Source organism: Oxyura jamaicensis, chromosome 9 (assembly GCF_011077185.1).
Source record: "Oxyura jamaicensis isolate SHBP4307 breed ruddy duck chromosome 9, BPBGC_Ojam_1.0, whole genome shotgun sequence".
Taxonomy (NCBI): Eukaryota; Metazoa; Chordata; class Aves; order Anseriformes; family Anatidae; genus Oxyura; species Oxyura jamaicensis.
This window is the reverse complement of record NC_048901.1, coordinates 18,569,777-18,589,059: the sequence shown is the minus strand read 5'-3', so window position 1 is coordinate 18,589,059 and position 19,283 is coordinate 18,569,777. Positions and strand designations below refer to the sequence as shown.

At 45.3% G+C, this 19,283-nt stretch overlaps 1 protein-coding gene and 1 long non-coding RNA gene across 11 annotated transcripts in view; one reads left to right on the top strand and one right to left on the bottom strand.

The window, feature by feature from the left end:
* Positions 1 to 15,771, top strand: part of KCNMB2 (potassium calcium-activated channel subfamily M regulatory beta subunit 2) — a 126,675-nt gene extending 110,904 nt beyond the window's left edge. For 6 of the 10 annotated variants that reach the window (XM_035334488.1, XM_035334489.1, XM_035334492.1 and 3 more), the window contains 4 exons: positions 2,045 to 2,155; positions 8,425 to 8,595; positions 10,973 to 11,168; positions 15,260 to 15,771. In XM_035334488.1, the coding sequence (XP_035190379.1) occupies positions 2,045 to 2,155; positions 8,425 to 8,595; positions 10,973 to 11,168; positions 15,260 to 15,544 (763 nt within the window). In that variant the 3' untranslated portion in view covers positions 15,545 to 15,771. The remainder of the gene's footprint in view (positions 1 to 2,044; positions 2,156 to 8,424; positions 8,596 to 10,972; positions 11,169 to 15,259) is intronic. The other 4 variants (XM_035334496.1, XM_035334490.1, XM_035334497.1 and 1 more) reach the window with 3 other exon arrangements.
* LOC118171402 lies at positions 5,318 to 10,047 on the bottom strand. Its single transcript, XR_004753190.1, has 3 exons — positions 9,956 to 10,047; positions 7,320 to 7,430; positions 5,318 to 5,442 (listed from the first exon to the last, which is right to left on the bottom strand). It is a non-coding gene; the product is annotated as an uncharacterized LOC118171402 (long non-coding RNA).
* Positions 15,772 to 19,283: the final 3,512 nt, after the last annotated feature.

The window sequence follows — 19,283 nt, the reverse complement described above, 5'->3', positions numbered from 1 at the left end:
ACACTCCAACGAGAAGGGTTATTTATGTCCCTCTGTCCTGCACCATGCCATTAGCTCGCAGTACATCAAGGTCTGGTCACGGGGCAGAAATACACTGTTTGATATTGCTGTTGCTGCTTCACGATTTAGTGTTGTTGCTGCCAGGGCGTTAAATGTTCCCTAAGTGGTAACTGTTGTCCGCTAATGTAGATACATTTCTTTTATGAGTTAGCTTATTGCTGTCTCTTTGTCTACTCTGACTGTTCTTCTGCTATGGCCACAGACAAGTGGAATTAGGGCACGCAGATCACAATATAATGCCCAAAGTACCTGCTAAGGATTTTGAGATTCACCCTCAGAATTATGTCTCTTTTGGAGCAGTTTGAAGCAGGCCCTGCCCCAGCAGGTTCTCTTCACACCACAGGCCTCTAGTGTTTGCTGCTGCTGGTGGGAGACATGCTGATACTCCTTAGTGGAAACTTTGTCAGGTTTTCTAGTGAGGTCCATAAAATTCACCAGAAGGTAGTCTTCAAGAAGACAAAACCAGGAGAAGATAAGAGAAGATGGGTCAGCCCTGGCAGAGGTGTTGGTGGCACGGGCCCTTAGAGATGCTCCCAAGCCAGCCCAGAGCAGTGAAGTGCCCTGGGCACAGGTGTAAATGTGTTCATAGGAGTTGTGCACTTTGTACTCAGAGCCTCTCCCTCAAGCCTTGTACATTTATTCAGGACAGACCCCCAGTGCCAAGAACGGGGTGTTTTTTGTAAAATCCAAAGCTTGGCCTTCTTGACTGTCTCTGGCAACAATGCCACACAGGGTAAATAATGAAACAGGGTAAATAAGGAAACAACCCTGTTCAGGCAAAACTGAGCAGAAAGCCCAAGGTCCAACCCAGCTTCCTGACTCTAACAGTACACAGAAGTCACACCATGTACAGCAGCTTGCAGATAAGCTGCCCTGTGGGAGTATTCCCCAGGAGGAGACGGTCATGTAGGTTGTAGCCATTATACAAGTCTTACGAAGGTCTTCAAAGGAGAGCCTTGGGGGGGGAGGGGATCTTAACATTACTGGTCTGCAAAAGGCTTTTACCTCAGAGCTAACCCTCACCTAAAGGAAGCACAGACTCCAGTCACTTCTGACTTCTGGAGTGGTTGCTGTGATGCCATCAGTGTTAGGATTTTACACAAGATTAGGGAAGCAATTGCGTGCTAAATAGTGACCGTTAGCTTGGATTGCCCAGCTAATGAAGCAGGCAGCATTAACGCAATCACATAGGGACTGCTGCAATGCACTGGCACTATGAGGAGTGTCTGAAATCACTCTGACCCCGGGGGGAAGAAGGACAGCCCGACTGCTCCACTGGCACCCCCTCGGTGGGACAGGCCCTCTCCTGTGATTTGCTCTGGAGTTTGTGAATCTGCTCCCTCCCTGCCCAGGAAGCTGGGCAGAAGCTGCTGGTTACTTCTAATGCATGCCCAAGTTTTTCTTAAATAAGAACAGACTCTCTGGTAGTGTTCACCACCACCTCTGGCTGGCTCCAGAACTCGGGGTGTGGCAGCACAGCCAGCTGGGCTTTCCTCTGGGTAGCTCACATACGACACCCTCAAGGGAGCAGTGATAAATATATAATTTTATTTCCCAGCACTAGGGAGCCTTGGGGCTTAGCCTGGGAGCGGTCTCGGTCCAACATCCGATGTGGCCTCCAGCTCTTGGACATCTGCTCTGCACTCTCCTGCTCAGTGCAGAAACACCAGAGTGAGGATTAGACCCAAGGACACACAACACATTTCTGGCTGTGATCACCATAAAAACACTTCTTAGCTGGTGGCTGATAGATGCTACTTCACCTTCTAAACTACAGTTATTACAGGAAGGAAGGGCTTACAAGATGTGTCCTTCATTTCCACCACTGCTCTGCCATCCCCATTATTTTACATCTCACCTCACGTTAACGAATGGTCCATCTTCAAAGCACGCTGGGCACAGCCACAGGGGATTTGGCACACTGGAAGTAACTTGGACTGCTGCTTTGCATGGGCAGTGACAAAAACTATCCCTCTTCCCCCAGGTCCTTCCATCGTCCCACTGCAGCAAGCAAAAACAACACTGGGCAACCCTCTAAAATGTTTATTTGGACCAGTGGCCGGAGCTCTACATCTTACAGACATGATGAGAAAAGGTAAATGGCATCGATGCTGGTTGTCTCTGATGGGTTTTGAATCGTTAGGAGTGTGCCCTGTCACTGCTCTTCGGTGGTGGCACAAGGGGAGGGAGGAGGGATGCAAAGGGTGCGTTCTCTTGTCCCTTGCTCCCCCCAGCTCCTCTCTGAGGTCCATCCCTGAGGCTGGCATGCACACATTGCACATTTTATGGCACACCAATCCCCAGGTGCAGTTTTGCAGCCACAGCTCTATGCCTTTAGCAGGTGTCCTGCTTCCAGCCAGGAGCCCACAGCGCACACCCCCAGCTCCTGACGCCACTCACAGCTCCCTGTCCCCGAGCCATGTCTGTTCCACATCTGGGCAATGCATCCAGCTCTTGGAGATGTTTCCTGTTCCTGTGCATGCTCGTGAGGGCAAGCATGTGTGCAAGGCACTGCACTACAGATGGGTGATGACAAGCAGGTGGAAAGGGAGCTGGCTACTGGGAGAGTGCCAGCCCGCTTCAGTGGTGTTGCTGGATGAAATAGGCTGACGAGACAGAGGAATAAACGAATTACTGGGTCTCCCAGGGGGCAGAGAGTCGCACAGAAGAGAAGGAAAGTGAAGGAGAGGATTTAAGTCCTCAGACAAAACAGCACTCAGTTGGGAATGAAGGAAGTTAAATATCACTGATGAAAGAACAATTGTCAGTAATGCTCAGACTCATCCTTCCAAAATCTCTCTCCTTTGTAGTAAGATTTGCTGGACAGCTTGTCTTGTCACAACCGGACGCATTTCCCTTTCTTTTCTTTCCCCTGTTCTCCCTTGCCTCCTCTCCTTCAGTTCTCCTTGCAGTCACTGCTAAATGCAATCACAAAAAATCAGACTCCAGTGAAACAAAAGCGGAGGTCAGTGCATCTACGGTGCCAATTATCAAAACACACTCCTCAGTTATTCTAATGAGACATTACTGCTGGCATCTGCTTGGGAAAACAGGCTGGTGAGTTCAGGCACCAGAGCTGCCCTCAGGATGTGGGGTTTCTTTGGAGAATTAGCCAATTTGCTGAACTCTGCTGCAAAGGACACATAGGTGCTCAGCTTTGGATAATCTGATCCCAAACTGATACCTGGAGGACCTCAGCGTGGCAGCAGGTTTCCATGGACTTTTGGTTGGAGCTGGCTCTCCAACTGCCTCATGCATTTCTGCAGGTCTCCTCTGCAACTGCATTTTCCCCAGGCCAATGTTCTTCTGTGTGAATACACAGACATGGACGGGATGGTCCAAGGCTAGGCGGGAGATATCTGCCTACACGTTGGGCTGGCCAGGAACCACGTGCTCCTGATTAACACAGCCTTCAGCTCCTAGCATGCCTTCCTGCAGGGTTTGCTGACTTGGGCTGAGCGCTGTGCTAAGCAGGGCTGGCCAGGGTCTGCTCGGACCTGGGCAGAGCTCACCCCGCCTGCCTGCAGAGCTGGGAGCATCACCCCTGTACCTACATGTTGGCCGTGACAATTTCAGGTGCCTTGTCAAGCCATCAGGAGGGACTGTTCATAGCGAGTGATAAATAAAATGCAGGAGGGAAGGGGGAGAAGAGAAAATGGGAACAGGAGAGTGCTGACTGCAACCTCAGGGCTGCAGAAGAGAGGTGTGAACGTGGAGCAAGTGTTGCTGATGGGAGGGATGCATTTGCTAGTGTCTGGCAACAATTTTAACACATGTAAGTTCACCGGCAGCATCACTGTATCAAACAGGCAGTGCACTTTAGACAAATAACATCCCCTGAGCGATCCTTTCCTAGGAATTCTGGGCTCTTTAAGCTTCACATGGGAAGATTGTCAGCTGGGGCAGCAAACTTTCATAGCAGCAAACCTTAATAATAGCCTGCTGCAGCAGTGAGTTGTTGCTGTGGGGGAATTGTCCCCTTCTGGGTGGGAGGTGCGTCTCCAGCATCTGCTTCTGCAGGACCAAGGCCAAAAGTTATATTCGTTGCTCTGTTTTAGAAATCTGCTGTTCTCCATCTGCCATTTTTTAGGCTTTGGAAATCTAAGCAAGCCCTCATTCTTTCTCTGCTGTCCATTATGCTTTCCATAGCACTGTAAGACTGGAAAACCAGAGCACTGGTTTGGTGTGGTTCGGCTCGGTTTGGTCTGGTTTGGTGGGGACAAGGGAGGGAATTAAGTGAGTGAAATCTGTTCTTACCAATAGGAATCCTTCCACAACCACCATGGAGATTTGTGTAAGAGCTCCAGGGAGATCGCATGTTGCCATAGCTCTAACAACAAAAATCGATGTGGCTAAATATACCCAGTAAAGAAAAATGTAAAGAAATTGGCTTCTGAGCTGAAAAGCCCCTGAGCACTGGGAATTCCATAGGTAACAAACAGAAGCTTTTTGAGTTTTGCATTGAAGGATTTCTGATATCAGCAGACATCTCAACATGAGGTAATTTGATTGACTTCTGCATACTGACTATGATATCAGAGAGGTAAATGTGAATTCAAAGTCACTCTGAATAATGCAAGCAGACAGGTATCCCCCCTGCCAGCCCCACAGCAGCTCTGTGCTGACAGAGGCAGCATTTTCCTCAGCACCTGCACTGTGGCCCATCTGCAAGGGAAGAAATTTGAGGGCAGGTAATTCATGTTTATCTTATGAAAAATAAAGTAACTGCAGGTGCCTGGTTATTCCAGATTTCCAAGGAAGAACATGGATTGCCTTTGCAGCATGCATAGATCTACTCATCTGGGAGTGAAACGAGAACTGCTGTACTGGAGAAGCCTTACCTCAGCCCCCTCCTGCTCTACATGACAGTGCCCGGCTGCAAACCCTTAGGGCCTTTCATAAAACACGCTATAAATCCATCGCATCCCCGAGGGTGCAGAGCAGTCCTGCCCCAACACCCCACAGAGCACATGGGGAGCATGTGGCAAGTCTCATCCTTTATGTAAGCTAGTGCTAAAAGCTTGTGTCCCCCATGATGGCAAAGGAAGGTCTTGGCTGCAGCAAATATGAGCAACTCTGCAGATGTAGAACTTCTTTAGGAAGGCTGGCTGGCTCAGACCAGCACTATAGTTCTCCTTGGTGGTCTAGTATTCAGGCTGAATAATATCACCCAGACTGCAAGAATCCCTCACACAGGTCCTTCCTTTCCCTTCGTCTGGCAGGAACAAAAGAAGGTATGGAGCATCCTGCAGAGGGATCCCTGCTCTGCTGCCGGGGAGGTGATACGGAGAGGGAAATCTCTGCTCTGTCCCCAGCAAGCATGGTCACGGCCGAGGTTTCCTCACTGGCAGCTGAACCTGGGTAGAGCAGCCAGCCCGTATCCTGTGAGCAATTTGGCAAAAGGAACACGGAGATTTAGCAGGGGAGAACTTCAGTTTGGAAATGATGAGGACAGCAAAGACCTTTCGTCCTTGGAGGATTGCTTTCCATTAAATGTCTTTGCAGAATCTGTGCTCTGACAGCTGGGACTGCTTTAAAAACAAACTACACCCACACCAGTGTCCTATTTGGGGAGTTGTCACACGTAATTGCAAGTATTCGATGGAGTCCCTGAGATGTGCGGTGTCAGGGTGCAGTGCTGTGTGTATGCAGGGCAGCCATCAGCTAATTGCAGCTGTGCAGCCCTGGGGTGCAGAATCAGCCAGCTGAGCATGATGCCTTTCTGGCTCACCAAGCAGGGAGAGGTCCCTGGGCTGTGCCACAAGTTCACACGTACTCAAAATCCTCCCCATCCCCCCATTCCCCCCCCCGAGCAGCAAGCAAATGAGCAGAAACCATAGCTGCTGCTCCAGCTTAGGTGATGCTGAGGCTGCTCTGCTAGTGGCAAAATGTTGTACGTACCCTATCATGTCCTCAAAACCAGGGCTTTCTAGTATAAAATGTGCATCCAAGCTGATGTTCTTGGTGTTACAGGGAGCAAATTGCTCCCTGCCCAGAGCCATCAGAAGCAGGAGGAGGAGGAGGGATGGTCAGGCAGCGTGTCTCCTGGCTGGCATCAGGGCTGGTGTTCCACACGATGCCACCACACACCTTGGCACATGGCACCAGACTGGCTTCTGGCAGGGATGCCGGGCAGAAACACCCTCATCAAGGTGCACCAGACTGCTGCCTCTCTGTTATTCAGGGCTTTGAACAACAAATATTTGCAACAGAGCAACCAAATGACTGCTCCAAGCATGGCCCCATAGGCAGAGCTTTACTGAGCTCTATATACATGGCCAGCAAGCGTGGGAAACCACGAGGCTGGCTGGGACCACACACCATCCTCTTTGCCCAACACCTGCCAGAGAGATCATCTCTACAATGCACCCTTCAGCCCCTCTTTTCCTACCTCTCATTCTACGTCAGAAGGATCAAATACATAAGGAGCATTTGCAACCATTCTCAATTAACTATTTGTTTTTAAATTGTCCATCGGTGACCCTTCTTATGTCCTAGCTGCTCTGGTGACATCAGTGAGTGATGGCACTGTGCTCTGTGTCTACACACAGACATGAGTTATGCTGTGTGATCGGGTAATGTTCTGGAACTGCATGACAATTTCTTCCTTCCTGCCGACTTCCATTTGGGAGCAATGCAAATCCTAATAGCAGCTCTCAGAGTTAAATACAGTTCGATAAATAATAATAGAAAAGTAACATTAGATTATTACTCTACATCACTTCTTTGAAGGCAACGGCATCTACCAGTTCACAGTGTATTTTTCTCCTCAGCACCAGGGAAAATTTTGACAGGCTGAATTACCATTTCATTTCCAACTAGAAAAACACTGACAAGATTTAAAGGATGGTTTTGAAGAGAAACCATGGACAGCTAAAGATGTAAATTACAGTAGGATGAAGAAACTTCAGGGGGTCGTAGGTATGGGAGACTATTTGACTGCACTAACACCTAAGCACAATTTTTGCTGTAAAACCCCACACCATATGTGCTTTGCCTGGCTATGACTCATCATCTGAACACCAATTCAATTCCAGCTTCGAGGAGTTTATGATTGAACTTTTTTTCTTGTTTCTACTGTGCTTATGTATGTTTTTGCATCTGTCTTAACTCTATTTCTTTGTCCCTATTAGTGGATGTAAATTACATGCTTGGTCTGTCACACGGTGCTTTTTTCCATCGTTGAGTGAAACTTGGTGGTTTCAGCTTAAAAGAGTGGTGGGTTTGCTAGAGCCCAAAGTGATGTTGATGTTGCTCACCTGCCATTTTGCAGACAGTAGAAGAGGAACTTCTTCCACGTGTACCTCTATGTCCATGTTATGGTGGTGCCAGGGCTCAGAGGCGTGCGGTTCACATGCTTCGGGTGCTGCCTGGATGATTCAAAAGAACCGTAACAGAAAACACAGGAGATTTTGACCAGCCTCAGGTCTGTAAGTACATTTTAAACCCACAAAGTTTGAGTGTGTTTGAAATGTACTCAAATATTTCCTTCTTCACCATTGTGTCCTCATGACCCATTGAATCATCAAAGGCTCGGAGATGAAAGAAGGACTTATGGTTAGAAAATGGAAAGGACTCTACTGAAGGGGGAATGGTTTGTTGTATCTTCTTTTCTTAATCCCAGAACAAATAGCTTTAGTGAATAATTTTCTGTGAGGGTTTTCAATGTAATGAGTAACGGGTCTTCCAGAAAGCAATTTTTAAAATAAAGTAAATAAGCTCCCGATCAAAAACAAAACAAAACAAAACAAACAAACAAAACAAAAAAAAAAAAAAAAAAAAAAAAAAAAAAAAAAAAAAAAAAAAAAACAGAAATCAATTGCAAAATCCCCATAGTGTTTCATGAGCTTTGAGTCACACCCAGGGTGGAAAATTTCCACTAACCTGTAGGGAATCAAGAAAGAACACTGTCCTTTCATAAAAAATCGGTGACTACTTTCTTCAGGCTATTTCCTACATATGGTAACATAAGACCCGTTACTATATTGAACTGAAGAAAAGACACCTCCTAAAACTAAAAATCTTCTAGTGGCCTAAATTGGCACTGAGAGGTCAAATTCATCCACAGTAGAATTACACTGAGCCAATGAAGCTGCACCAAAGAAGGATTTACTGAGCTGGCACAAGTATCTAATCTTTATATTTGCAATACGAGGTTTTTACCTTTTCAGAAATGGCAGTAATTTGTTTTGGAGATGAATAAATTTCCACCAGGTCAGAGTGAATCCATTGAAAATGGACACCTGAGGACCCTTAAGCCTTTCTCACCCACAAGATGGGTATGGAGGTGGAACTACCCACCCCACAGAGGGCTCATTGATTAAATATGAACTTCACATGAGAATGTATTATTTTCAACCTCAGAAATATTTACCAAAAAATCAGGGATCACGATCTACTGGACAAAAGGAAAACAGTCACAGCCTTAAAAGCTGGAGAAGATCGGGCCATACTCCTCGGGCTGGCCATGATGGTGTGCTCAATCATGATGTACTTTCTCCTGGGAATCACCCTGCTGCGGTCTTACATGCAAAGGTAATTTCATTACAGTTGCCCTGACCTCACACGCTCTGTTCCAGCTGACTTACCATGGCTTATTGTTTTAACTATTATTATTACCATTTTTCCTTTGGTCTACATAAGTCAGATTCTGCATCTCCTTACCCCAGTATAAATTACACATAGCTAGTGAAAAGTAAGCTGAGCAATGTCAGCATAAGCAAGGGAAGTATTAGATCCCTGTTTGACGAAATCTTGATCCATAAGCCTTAAACTTGCCAGAGTTTAACATATCCATAATATCCACATCAGCTGACTTGCAGCCTGCTGAGCTCTGTAAGCCTCGCAGCGGCTGTTGCTACAAAGCCCAGGCAAACTCTGGAGAGAACACCAAAAATATTTAGCTGCCTCAAGAAACAATGCATTTGTAAATGAAAAATGAAGAATCTATTTGGGAAAGAAATCCAGCTGCTTTAGAGCATGTAGTTTCCCATGTAGGTTACTGCTTTCATGTCAACAAGTGAAATCCTCCCAAAATAGAGTAATTTGCTGAAAGTGAAGGATCATCTTTCATCATTACTGCTCTGTACTTATTTTTTTTTGAGGCTTTCTCTGGCTTTCTTCTCTGGTACAGAGCAGAAAGTTTGGCCTGTAATTCATTAGCAGTATTTGAAAGCAGTTTTCAAGCACCAGCCCTATTTAAAATTCAGCCTAGACTGTAATAAGACTGTCAACAATGTTTTTTCTGCCCTGATCAGCAAAGTTAGGAGAACAAAAAATGCATAATTGCAGATCAAAAGGCTGGTCTGTCATGCCCAAACCCACGCTGAGGTAGTGGCCAATACCTGGCACATGCTGGCTTATCCCCAGCAGGCTTCATATTTACATATGCACAATAAGTGCCTGAAGTTAACGGGTATGAAAATCCTCCATTCTAATGATGCACCTGCAGAAAATATTCCTTCTTGACCCTGCCTTGAGAAGAAAAAAAGAAAAAAAAAACATGATGCATAAAGATAAACTGTACTGATTTTAGGCATCTTAGATGTATGATAAAGGTATTTGTCCCTTTTTAAATCCAGGCAAAGTTTAGCTTTTTGAAGATAGGGATCAAGCCCTTTTAAGTATCTAAGAGTATTTGCATTTCCAAACTGTTCTCCCAGACCTTTTAGCAATACCAGGGTCAATTGCAGAGGCTGTTAAGGTCAAATTGCTCATGTGGAAAGATGATTTGTTTTACAATCTATGTGAAAAATTGCCAGAAGATACCAAAGCACCTACGAAGTACCACATATTCCAACTTCACAAGTCTATTGTAGGTAGGTGTTAGTTTATCTCCCCCAAACATGAATAAGAACAGCAGTCATAAAGGTTAAAGTGAAGAAATGAAGGCTACCATGTGCTGTCATGTCTCTTGGTGCAGCCAGATCTCCTTAGGGGCTATTCTCCTTTGCAGACAGCAATACCTGTCTGGCAGAATACGTCCTGGGAAGAAAAAAAAAGAAACCTTTCATTTGATTTCCCTCCAGAAATCATAGCATAATTTAATAAAAATGTAAAAGAGAATATACAAGCGTAATTACTGCCAAAATGAAATACCAAGAGAATTAGTCAGCAATCTTGGCTATCACTTATCACTGAAAGCCTTTTGCAGGCTTCAGCACGGGGCAGGCAGACATCAGCGTCCTCCTGGCTGTGGCCAGGGACAGGCTGTGCTTTCCTCCTTAAGGAAAATGTAGCCATAGGTTTTTAAATACATACAGGAAACGCAGGTGAACAGTGTCAGTACATACCCAGGCTCCCTCATGCCAGTTTTAACCTCTAGTGAATTTGAGATAAGCTGAAATCCCCCAGAAGGACTACACCAGTAGATTTAACTTACTGAAAAGCAGGCAAGCTGCTACCAGAAAAGCTTTCCTGCTGGTAGAGCTGCAAGCAGTACCACTTGTGTGCTACTGGGGGCTTTTGCATATGGCAATCTGTACCCCAGTAATGCAAAGTTGTCCCCTACTTTTAGCCGAGCTGGACTTTGTGGTTAACCGCTGAGTCTTGGTTCACAGTGCCCCGTCATGTAGTTGCTCTCCCCAGGGCAGGCTGCTCCGTTTCCTTCTCTGCTGATTCCCTTTGATCTCAGATATAAATTCTCCAGACTAAGAGTTCCCTTTTCATTTACACATAGAAGTAAGCGAATCAGGTATTTTTGTGCCAAAAGCACAAACCTTAGGGAATGCAGAATTATACCCTCTGTCTGTGATGTGTGACATGAGGAAGCCCAGCCTTTGCTCAAAGCCCCACAGCATGTCCCATCAGCCTGCAAGGTGTCCCGGCTATATCCCTGATGGAAAGGCTGAGCTGCAGTTAGAACTTATTGCCCATTCTCGCCATGCTCTAACATCTCCTTTTGTCTGCTTAGCGTCTGGACGGAAGAGGCTCAGTGCTCGCTTCTCAACGCATCCATCACAGAAAGCTTCAACTGCTCATTTAGCTGCGGTCCAGACTGCTGGAAAATCTCTCAGTACCCCTGCCTCCAGGTGTACGTCAATCTCACTTCTTCCGGCCAGAAACTTCTGCTCTACCACAACGAAGAAACAATGAAAATTAATTCTGAGGTAGGAGCACGGAATGAAATTTCTTCCTAAGTGGGTTTCTGCAGGGCTGCAAGTTATGTTATATCCATTCCCTGCTTTAAAGCAATATAACGCTTCCAGCTCCTGCTTCCCTGGTAAGTACAGAGCAGAGAAAGCAGAAATCAGAGCCTGGATAGAGCACAGCACATCCCACATGGGGTGGTGGTCCCAGGGGGGAAGGAGAATAGGAACCGCCTCATTACTGTGGGGCCAGGCAAGGTGGCAGAGGGAGATGAGAGCCCTGTGCCCAGCAGCAGACGTGGCTCCGTCTGCATCTCTGGTGACAAACCCTGAGCCCTGGCAGTCTCCGCTGAGGTCGGTTGTGTTGCTGGGGCCGTGGCACAGCACTTATCCCTGCCGGCAGGGCAAGTGCTGAAAGTTTACAGAGGAGAGACTGTCAGGAGAAAAGACATAGCATAAAAATAAAAGAGGGACTAAGAAGCCAGCCCATCTTTCTTGCACAATTTCCCCAATCCCAGACATTGAAACAAAAACATATTTCACAGAAGAATTCCTTTCTCTGCTTCAACGACTGCGAAATCCAGCGTGACTCAGCCCAGGTGGGACAGAGACAGCTCCCGCCTGGCGTCTGCGGTGAAGGCGGCAGATGCACGGCTGGCCTCCCTCTGGCCACAAAGGCGAGGCTGGCAGGATGCCCTCTCCCCACCACCCCTTCCTTGCCCCTACAGCGCCTGGGTACCGAGGTCTGCAGGCTGCAGCGAGCTGGGATGCAGCTCAAGCAGTAGGCGTGCAAGTGCCAGACCTGCACTGACTGCTTTGCTATCCAAGGTCACCGAACCCCAAACTACAGGCGCTCGGCGAACCACAGCCCGCAAAGGCTGAGCCCCATTGTCAGGCTGCTGACAACGTAACCTATTGTGTTTCTATTTATGGCAGCAGTTCGGTAGACCAAATTACTTCTGCATATTAAGATGAAGTGATATTAAAATGAGTCAAAGCACAGAGTGGTTGCACGGGGCCGGTTGTTCTGCTGGATAATTAGCTCCTGTGGCTGAGAGACGAAGTCCTCTGGATCTGAAGTGTGAAATGCAGCAGCGCACCCCAGCCCAGTTTGGCGTTGGTGCAGAAGTAAGGCACACTCGGTTCATTGCAAGATGGGACAGACCCAAATTTCTGCTGGGGCAGAAATAAAACCAGTGATGCTCATGCTGTGATTTGATTAAAACAGATCAGATCAGTCTCTGTGCTCCACTGGATTCAAATAAATCACCAAGTTCAGCATAAATCTTCACATTCTGTTATTGATGATTTTTATTTGCTGAAAACAGATTTTGAAATTCCCCCAGCCACCTCCTCTTCCTAATTTAACGTAGGCACAGTTAATACTCCTCCAGCCCAAGGTTGTTTTACAGGTTAAGCTCTGCTCTCGGGAGGATTCCCAGCTTTTCCTGATATGCTGCTGCTGACTATGTGACCTGAATCCAAATGCAGTTTTGAATGAAAGTTCTCAACAGCTGTAAACTACCTGGCTTGTCATGCCTGGCTGGGATCAGCAGAGCCTCCAGGTTTCAGACCAGTACAACCCATCTCAGCAGTGCTCCAGACGTGTGATACCGAGCAGGCTGTAGGCAGCAGCTGCACCTACTCAAGAGCCAAAATTTGGGGAGAGCCGGTGCTTCCTGCTGCAGGAGTCAACTTCATTGACATAAAAAACACTGCCTCCAGCTTGCCCAGAGATGTTTTGTGGTCTCCATCCCTGGAGATACTCACATTGTGACTGCATAAGTCCCTGAGCTCATTGAACAGAGCTTTGGACTGGACATGTCCACGGGTAGACAGCCTGTACAGACTGACCAATCCTTTAAATTAGAAAAGTAGGGCTGGAAATATAACTTTTCTTTATAACTACCTAGGGCATGCTTCTTGTGATCAGATTGCAAGTAACACAAGAGCCACTCTTCTCACATTGTGTCACAGAATCCTTACTTGAGGCGCAGACACAGACAAAGTTTACTTCCATGTTTGCAGGTTCCCAGGTGTTCAACAATGCAGACGTGTAATAAAACAGCATAGAGTTAGCAGGCTACATTTACAGATACAGAGTAAGAGTGATAGACACAAAACTCCCTGCCAGGCATTAGAGAAAACTAAATGACGATCAAAACAAAGGAAACACTCCAAGCATCCCATTATCAGTGTCTGCCTTCTTGCCTGCCAGTCACCTACACGATGCTCGGGGGAACTGGGACAAGGCCACTAGCACATGGAGTGAAGGGCACCCGGATCTCGGAGAGCACACAGGAGGCTGTAGCACGGGGAGAGATGCTTTTGGCACAAGGAGCCTGGGCTGAGAGACAAAACACATCAACCTCTCTTGCACAACTGACTTCCATGGCTTCAAACCCTCAAACCCTTTTCAAACCCTCTTGGCACAGTCAGCCCAACCAGCCCAACACAGCTGGTGGCTCAGGGCCATCAGGTGTGGGAGGCAGCAGCTCAAGTTTTGCTTCTGCATCAGGTCTCCTACAAAAGTATCTGGAAAATAGTCCAGCCTGGAGGAAGCCAGGACTTGCAGAACCTCCCCACTGCACTCTTAGGATGTTTCTGCAGACTTGGAGTCCAGGAATCTGTCAACGTTTGGGCTTTTACATTCCTGCTGTTTTCTGTCAAGAGGGAAGAGGTTGGCAAAAGTGGCCAAGTCCTCACTCAATCTCTTCCCTCAGGATAGTAACAGCTGGGACTTCAAGAAACAAGCACGTCTAGCACCAAATTTGAAAAACAAAACAACAACAAACACCCACCACTGAAACATCAGAGCTGGAAATACTGCTAAGACAGTGACAGCATATAACTCAGTAAAAGAAAATGAGGCCCAGCTTCACCGAAAATTTTCCCCTACTTATTAGATTCTGATGTATTGACGAGTCATAGGCACTGGTAGAGGGCTTGTTGCTTTGGAAATTTAAGATAAACCTGAACAGAGTGCAAGAGAATATCCGGGAGGGTTGATAGGGGGGAGCAGTCCTGCACCAGCAGGAAGATGGATGAGATATTACTGCTCTGATATTTTCCATCTCTAATTTCTACAGCTCTATGAAATATTCATAATGGCAGGCTGACATGCTCTACCATTAATGCTCCAGTCTGCTAACTCTAGACAATCTTCCTGCCGTGCTTCAAATCATATTCTGGGCTAATAAACCTGCCAATGAATCAATCAAATCCTGTTATGAGCTTAATCTTTTGATCATTATTTGGACTAGAGATTTGTCTCAGTGTGTTATGAAAAGTCACAGCATAGTCATGAAAAAGAACTGAGGGACATTTGTAAAGTTTATACATTAAAACAATAAAAACCCATGGGTTGCATTATTTTAATCAAGATGTCTTTTCCATTCAAAAAAAAAAAAATTACTTCTCATTAAATTATCTAAATGTAATTATCACCCCATACAAGTACAATCAGCAGTGTGGCAGGGGAGCGTGGCAGGACCCATGAGCAAGTTAAGCAACAGACCAAGAGCCACCCCGGTGGCCAGGCTGGTCTCCAGCAAGAGGCTGAAGGCCTTCTGCCACGTCCCTAGGAAAATCTGTTTTGTCCTAGACTTCCCATTTGTTCTTAATTAAGTCATTGCCCCAGGGGAAGATTTGTATTAAGGTCTCTTTGGAGGCTTTCCCTCTGTGAGAGAACTCCTGTGCCTAAGATCATGTTGATCCAATGCAAGTGAGGTCCAATCTACCAGATTTGTAATTACAGCGAGCCAATTACCCATCTCACTGCAAGAATACGCACACCACTTAAGATGAAGAGGTGCTTCATCATTTCCATTTTTGCATGTGTAAATTAGCAATAATAATATATTCACCTATCTATGAGGCCGCTCTGCAGATTAAAGCATTCATGTTTGTACAGCACTTGGAGGCTCTCCAATGGGAAGTTCCTTAGATGTACATGATAGTGAGTTTTGTCTGGGATAAATGCATTATTGGCTTAATAGCATTATGTTTCTTTTGAAAAGCATAATCATCTCTGAATTCTCCTGTTTGTCACCTGAAAACAGACATAGTATCTGGTCTGAAGATGCATTTTTCTCCCTCTGATTTCTTCCCAGTGTTCATATATACCCAAGTGCGGCAAGAATTACGAAGAATCCATGTCTCTGGTGAACGTTGTGATGGAAAACTTCCGAAAGTACCAACGCTTCTCCTGCTTCTATGACCCCGAAGGCTCTCAGAAGAATGTAATATTGACCAAACTATACAGCTCTAATGTGCTGTTTCACTCCCTCTTCTGGCCCACCTGCATGATGATCGGTGGCGTTGCCATCGTCGCGATGGTAAAGCTGACTCAATACCTTTCACTCCTCTGCGAGAGAATCCAAAGGATCAACAGATAAGAATGAAAACTTCAGAGATTACCACTAAAATACTGTTTTCTCATTCTTCACCAAAGAACCTTAAGTTTGTAATGTGCAAGTCTGTTCTAAGTTCCTTACTATATTATAAGTAGAGCAATAATGCAAAAGCTGTTCTATATGCAAACATGATGTTATTATTATTATGCAGACAACAGAAAAAAATACTGTTTTGTGTTGACCGTCTATATGATCTTGTTTTATGCTGAGACTAGTACTTCTTTCCTTCCTACAGACAAAATTGGGCTCAGTGTGACCATTTGCCAAGCTCAGTCAATTGACTTTTTCACTGTAAGGGATTCTGGGGAAATTCACCCTGGACAAAGGGCAGCGAATGACTTGTGCATCACTGAGGTCTCACCTCTGGCTCAGTCCATTGAATGGATTTGTGGTTTTGCTTTTCTGTTATTGGCTGCAGGGAAAAAAAAAAAAAAAAAAAAAAAAAAAAAAAAAAAAAAAAAAAAAAAAGAAAAAAAAGAGGTTTTTTTATTTTTATGTGGCACAAAAAGGACGTATCTTAGGGACAGGATAAGCATGCAGTATTAACAGCCTAAATAGGACTTGGTGATGCTTTGTGTTAGCTCCCCCAGTTCAGAAGTAAATTTTACCCTACGGTGTTTAAGGTCTTTTGCAAAACACTGTGGTTTTATTTTATTTAGTGCTACAACTTTCTTCTGTCCCACCAACAGCATCTTTGTTATCTACAGAAGCTGTAGCCAAAAAAAAAAAAAAAAATCACCTTGTTCCATTTTCTACTCCAATCTGAGCCCTACTGAAGGAGATGGGACCAGAACATCTTATGTAAAGATTTATTACTCATTTGTCTTGTATTTGCTACCATACCACTGTAAAGAAAAAAAATAACACAATCAGCTATTTTTTCATTTTTTACTTCCAACTATTTTAGATTTTTTTACTTGATATATACAGATATATATATATATATATATAAAGAAAAGCTATATTATATCTAGTTGTGTATTGGAACTTGATTATGGGGTGTTTTTTCTGTTTTTACCAACCGAAAAGTGAACAATATAACTTGTATTCATAACCTTCAGCCTTGGATAAGATCATAACATGGAGGAGTGGCACTGCAGGATCTTATCCAATATTCATGATGTTGTTGCAGTCAAAGGTCCCTATTGCTGTGATATCTGAAATGACAAAAATCTCATCTGATTCTATGGCTCTATTAATTGAATTGTTAGATAATAATCATAGTACTTCTGGAAATTTCTCCTGACCTTAACTCAGAATGCAGTGCTGGCTGAAGTGAATTTTGATTTAAAATGCCCAGGTGAAATGATTTATTGGAAAAACTCAGATTCTGAGTAATATGTTGTTCTGTCTGTCAGATATTTACTATAGGAATCTTGCCAGTCTAATTTCATGCACACTGTAGTCGCGATTTCCACAAAATTTATTTTTATTCCCCTGTAGAAAACATTCCTTCTTATGTTGTGTTTAAAGACACCTCTCATAGTTTCTCTTTGTACTATGTTTCACTTTGTACTTAGCCTGAAGGACAAACACAAGGCAACTCCTGTGAGGAGGTGGTGAACTCACTACCCAATGGTTCAAAGAAATCATTTACAGGCCTATTCAAACCAAGAAACTAACACTTTTTTTCCCCTCAGAAAGACTGCAAAGCAAGTATTTTGCCTCATTTATCTATATATAAGTACCTTTCCACAGCATAGCATTATAGCATTAACAATTTCAAGATGTTACAAAACTTTACAAGTCATGCAAGTCTAATGTGAGCTGTAAAAAAAAAAAAAAAAAAGAAAAAAGAAAAAAAGAAAAAAAAAAAAAAAAAAAAAAAAAAAAAGAAAGAAAAAAAAAATAGTTCTCAGCAGTGAAAATGAAATTGCAATCTTGTAATCAGTAGTATAATTTTCCTTAGGTAAAATAATTCCTGGAGGGTGTGGGTATGATCAGGGCTCCAAAAATATGTAATAAAAATATTAAATTAAATCTTCCAGATTTCAGTATCTTCTGCATTCAGACCTGGCTTGTTTCATTAGACTTTTGTCTGTAGCTCCTAGTGCCTTGAAATTAGGAGCACTGATGCAGGGGGAAACTCAAAAAGGTTTCTTTGTAAAATGCTTTTTTGATCAATCCGTGGGATTTGCAGAAACCATCGCCAGAAAGCCTGGGCACCCTCAGCACTAGCGGGAGCAGCGTGGCCAAGTCTTTGTTGGAGGGACAGCGGCCTGCACTCGACCACCCGTCCGACAGCAGAAAACGTGACTGCCCCTGTGCTGGCATGGCCGGGGACCAGGGGCACAGCAGGGCCGGAGCTGGGAAAAGCTGTGTCCTGTCCCCGCTCAGAGCTGTCCTGCCCTGTGGGGACACGGGGCCTGCTGCCTGGAGTCGGGCACTCGGCGTTACTACAAAACCTGAGTGGCCAAACTTGCAGGATAAGGGACGCGCCTAGGGCAGGCCCCGCCAGCTGCACTGCTGAGGTGTCTTGGCCCATTTAGGTTTCCCTTCAAGCAGAGGGGTTTGCGACAGCCTGCGACAAAGCCACTCTCCTATCTCATGCGTGACACTTCGGCTGCCACGTTGGTGCCTTTCGGTGGTGGGGACAGGACTGCTGATTGCTGCTGACACACATCAGGCGCTGCTTTCGACGTGTCGCGCCGTCAGCGCTTCACCTGTGGGTGAAGCATCCTGATGCTGTTGCTGTCTGTAATCATTTTGTTGACATTAACACCGAGATCTTTGGGGTAGTGAAATAACTTGGGTAATTGGATGGAGTGAGGTAAAACAGTAATTTTGAAGGGAATTACCCACCTGATCGCTGGCACAGTTAACCCCCCACTGAACTGTTAGCACTGCAAGTGTAATTTTGACAACTGCTGCCCCTAGGAGGTAGTGTTTCAGAGGGGATATTTGCCTGTGCTTACTCTACCTCCATTTTAATATCCTTTTTAGTCCCTGCAAAGCAAACTGATACTCTTGTAGAAAGCACAAATGATGAGAAAAATCCCCCTTTTGTGTAGCTCTGGGGGTGAAATGTAGTATTAATGCAACCCCACTGCGTTTCTGAGGCTGGTCCTGACTCTCCCCAGCACAAATACCTCACCTCTACATCCCAGCTGGGGCAGGAGGGAGCAACCAGGGCTGCCAATCCCCTGAATGGAAAAGTGCCACAAGAAAACAGCAGCGCAGTGCTAAAAGGCATTATAAGGCATCCCCGTGGGGTTTAAAGCATGCGTAATATTCCAGGTGCCGCATTCACATGACCTTTTAATAGTTATTTTCTTAATTAGATTATTTATGTCAGGTCTTATTTCTATTCTGGAATATCTAAATCTGAAGCTGAAGTGTGAACGTCCCTGCTGTAATTCTCTGAAAACTTGGCACCTTGCAGCAGACCCATTAAATGTCACCAGCTAGGACAACAGAGAGTGTATTTGGGTTTATCTTTTCTAATTGAGGAGACATCACTTTTATCTCACAAAATGTACCCAAAGCACAAGCAGTGGGAGTTTGAGGTGAATACAGAAAGGTGGAAAGAGCACTCAGGAAACCAGAGAGCTGCACATCTCGAGGAGACACCAATGCAGTGATCCCAAACCCGGCACGAAGTCCAGAGCAAGGCTGGGGACAATGCTGGCTGCATGTCCCCACCTCGGGGCACTCTGCTCTTACAACACAGCCATGTTAAAGGCAGCCAAAGACATGCCCTGCAAGTGCAATGGGGAGGTTT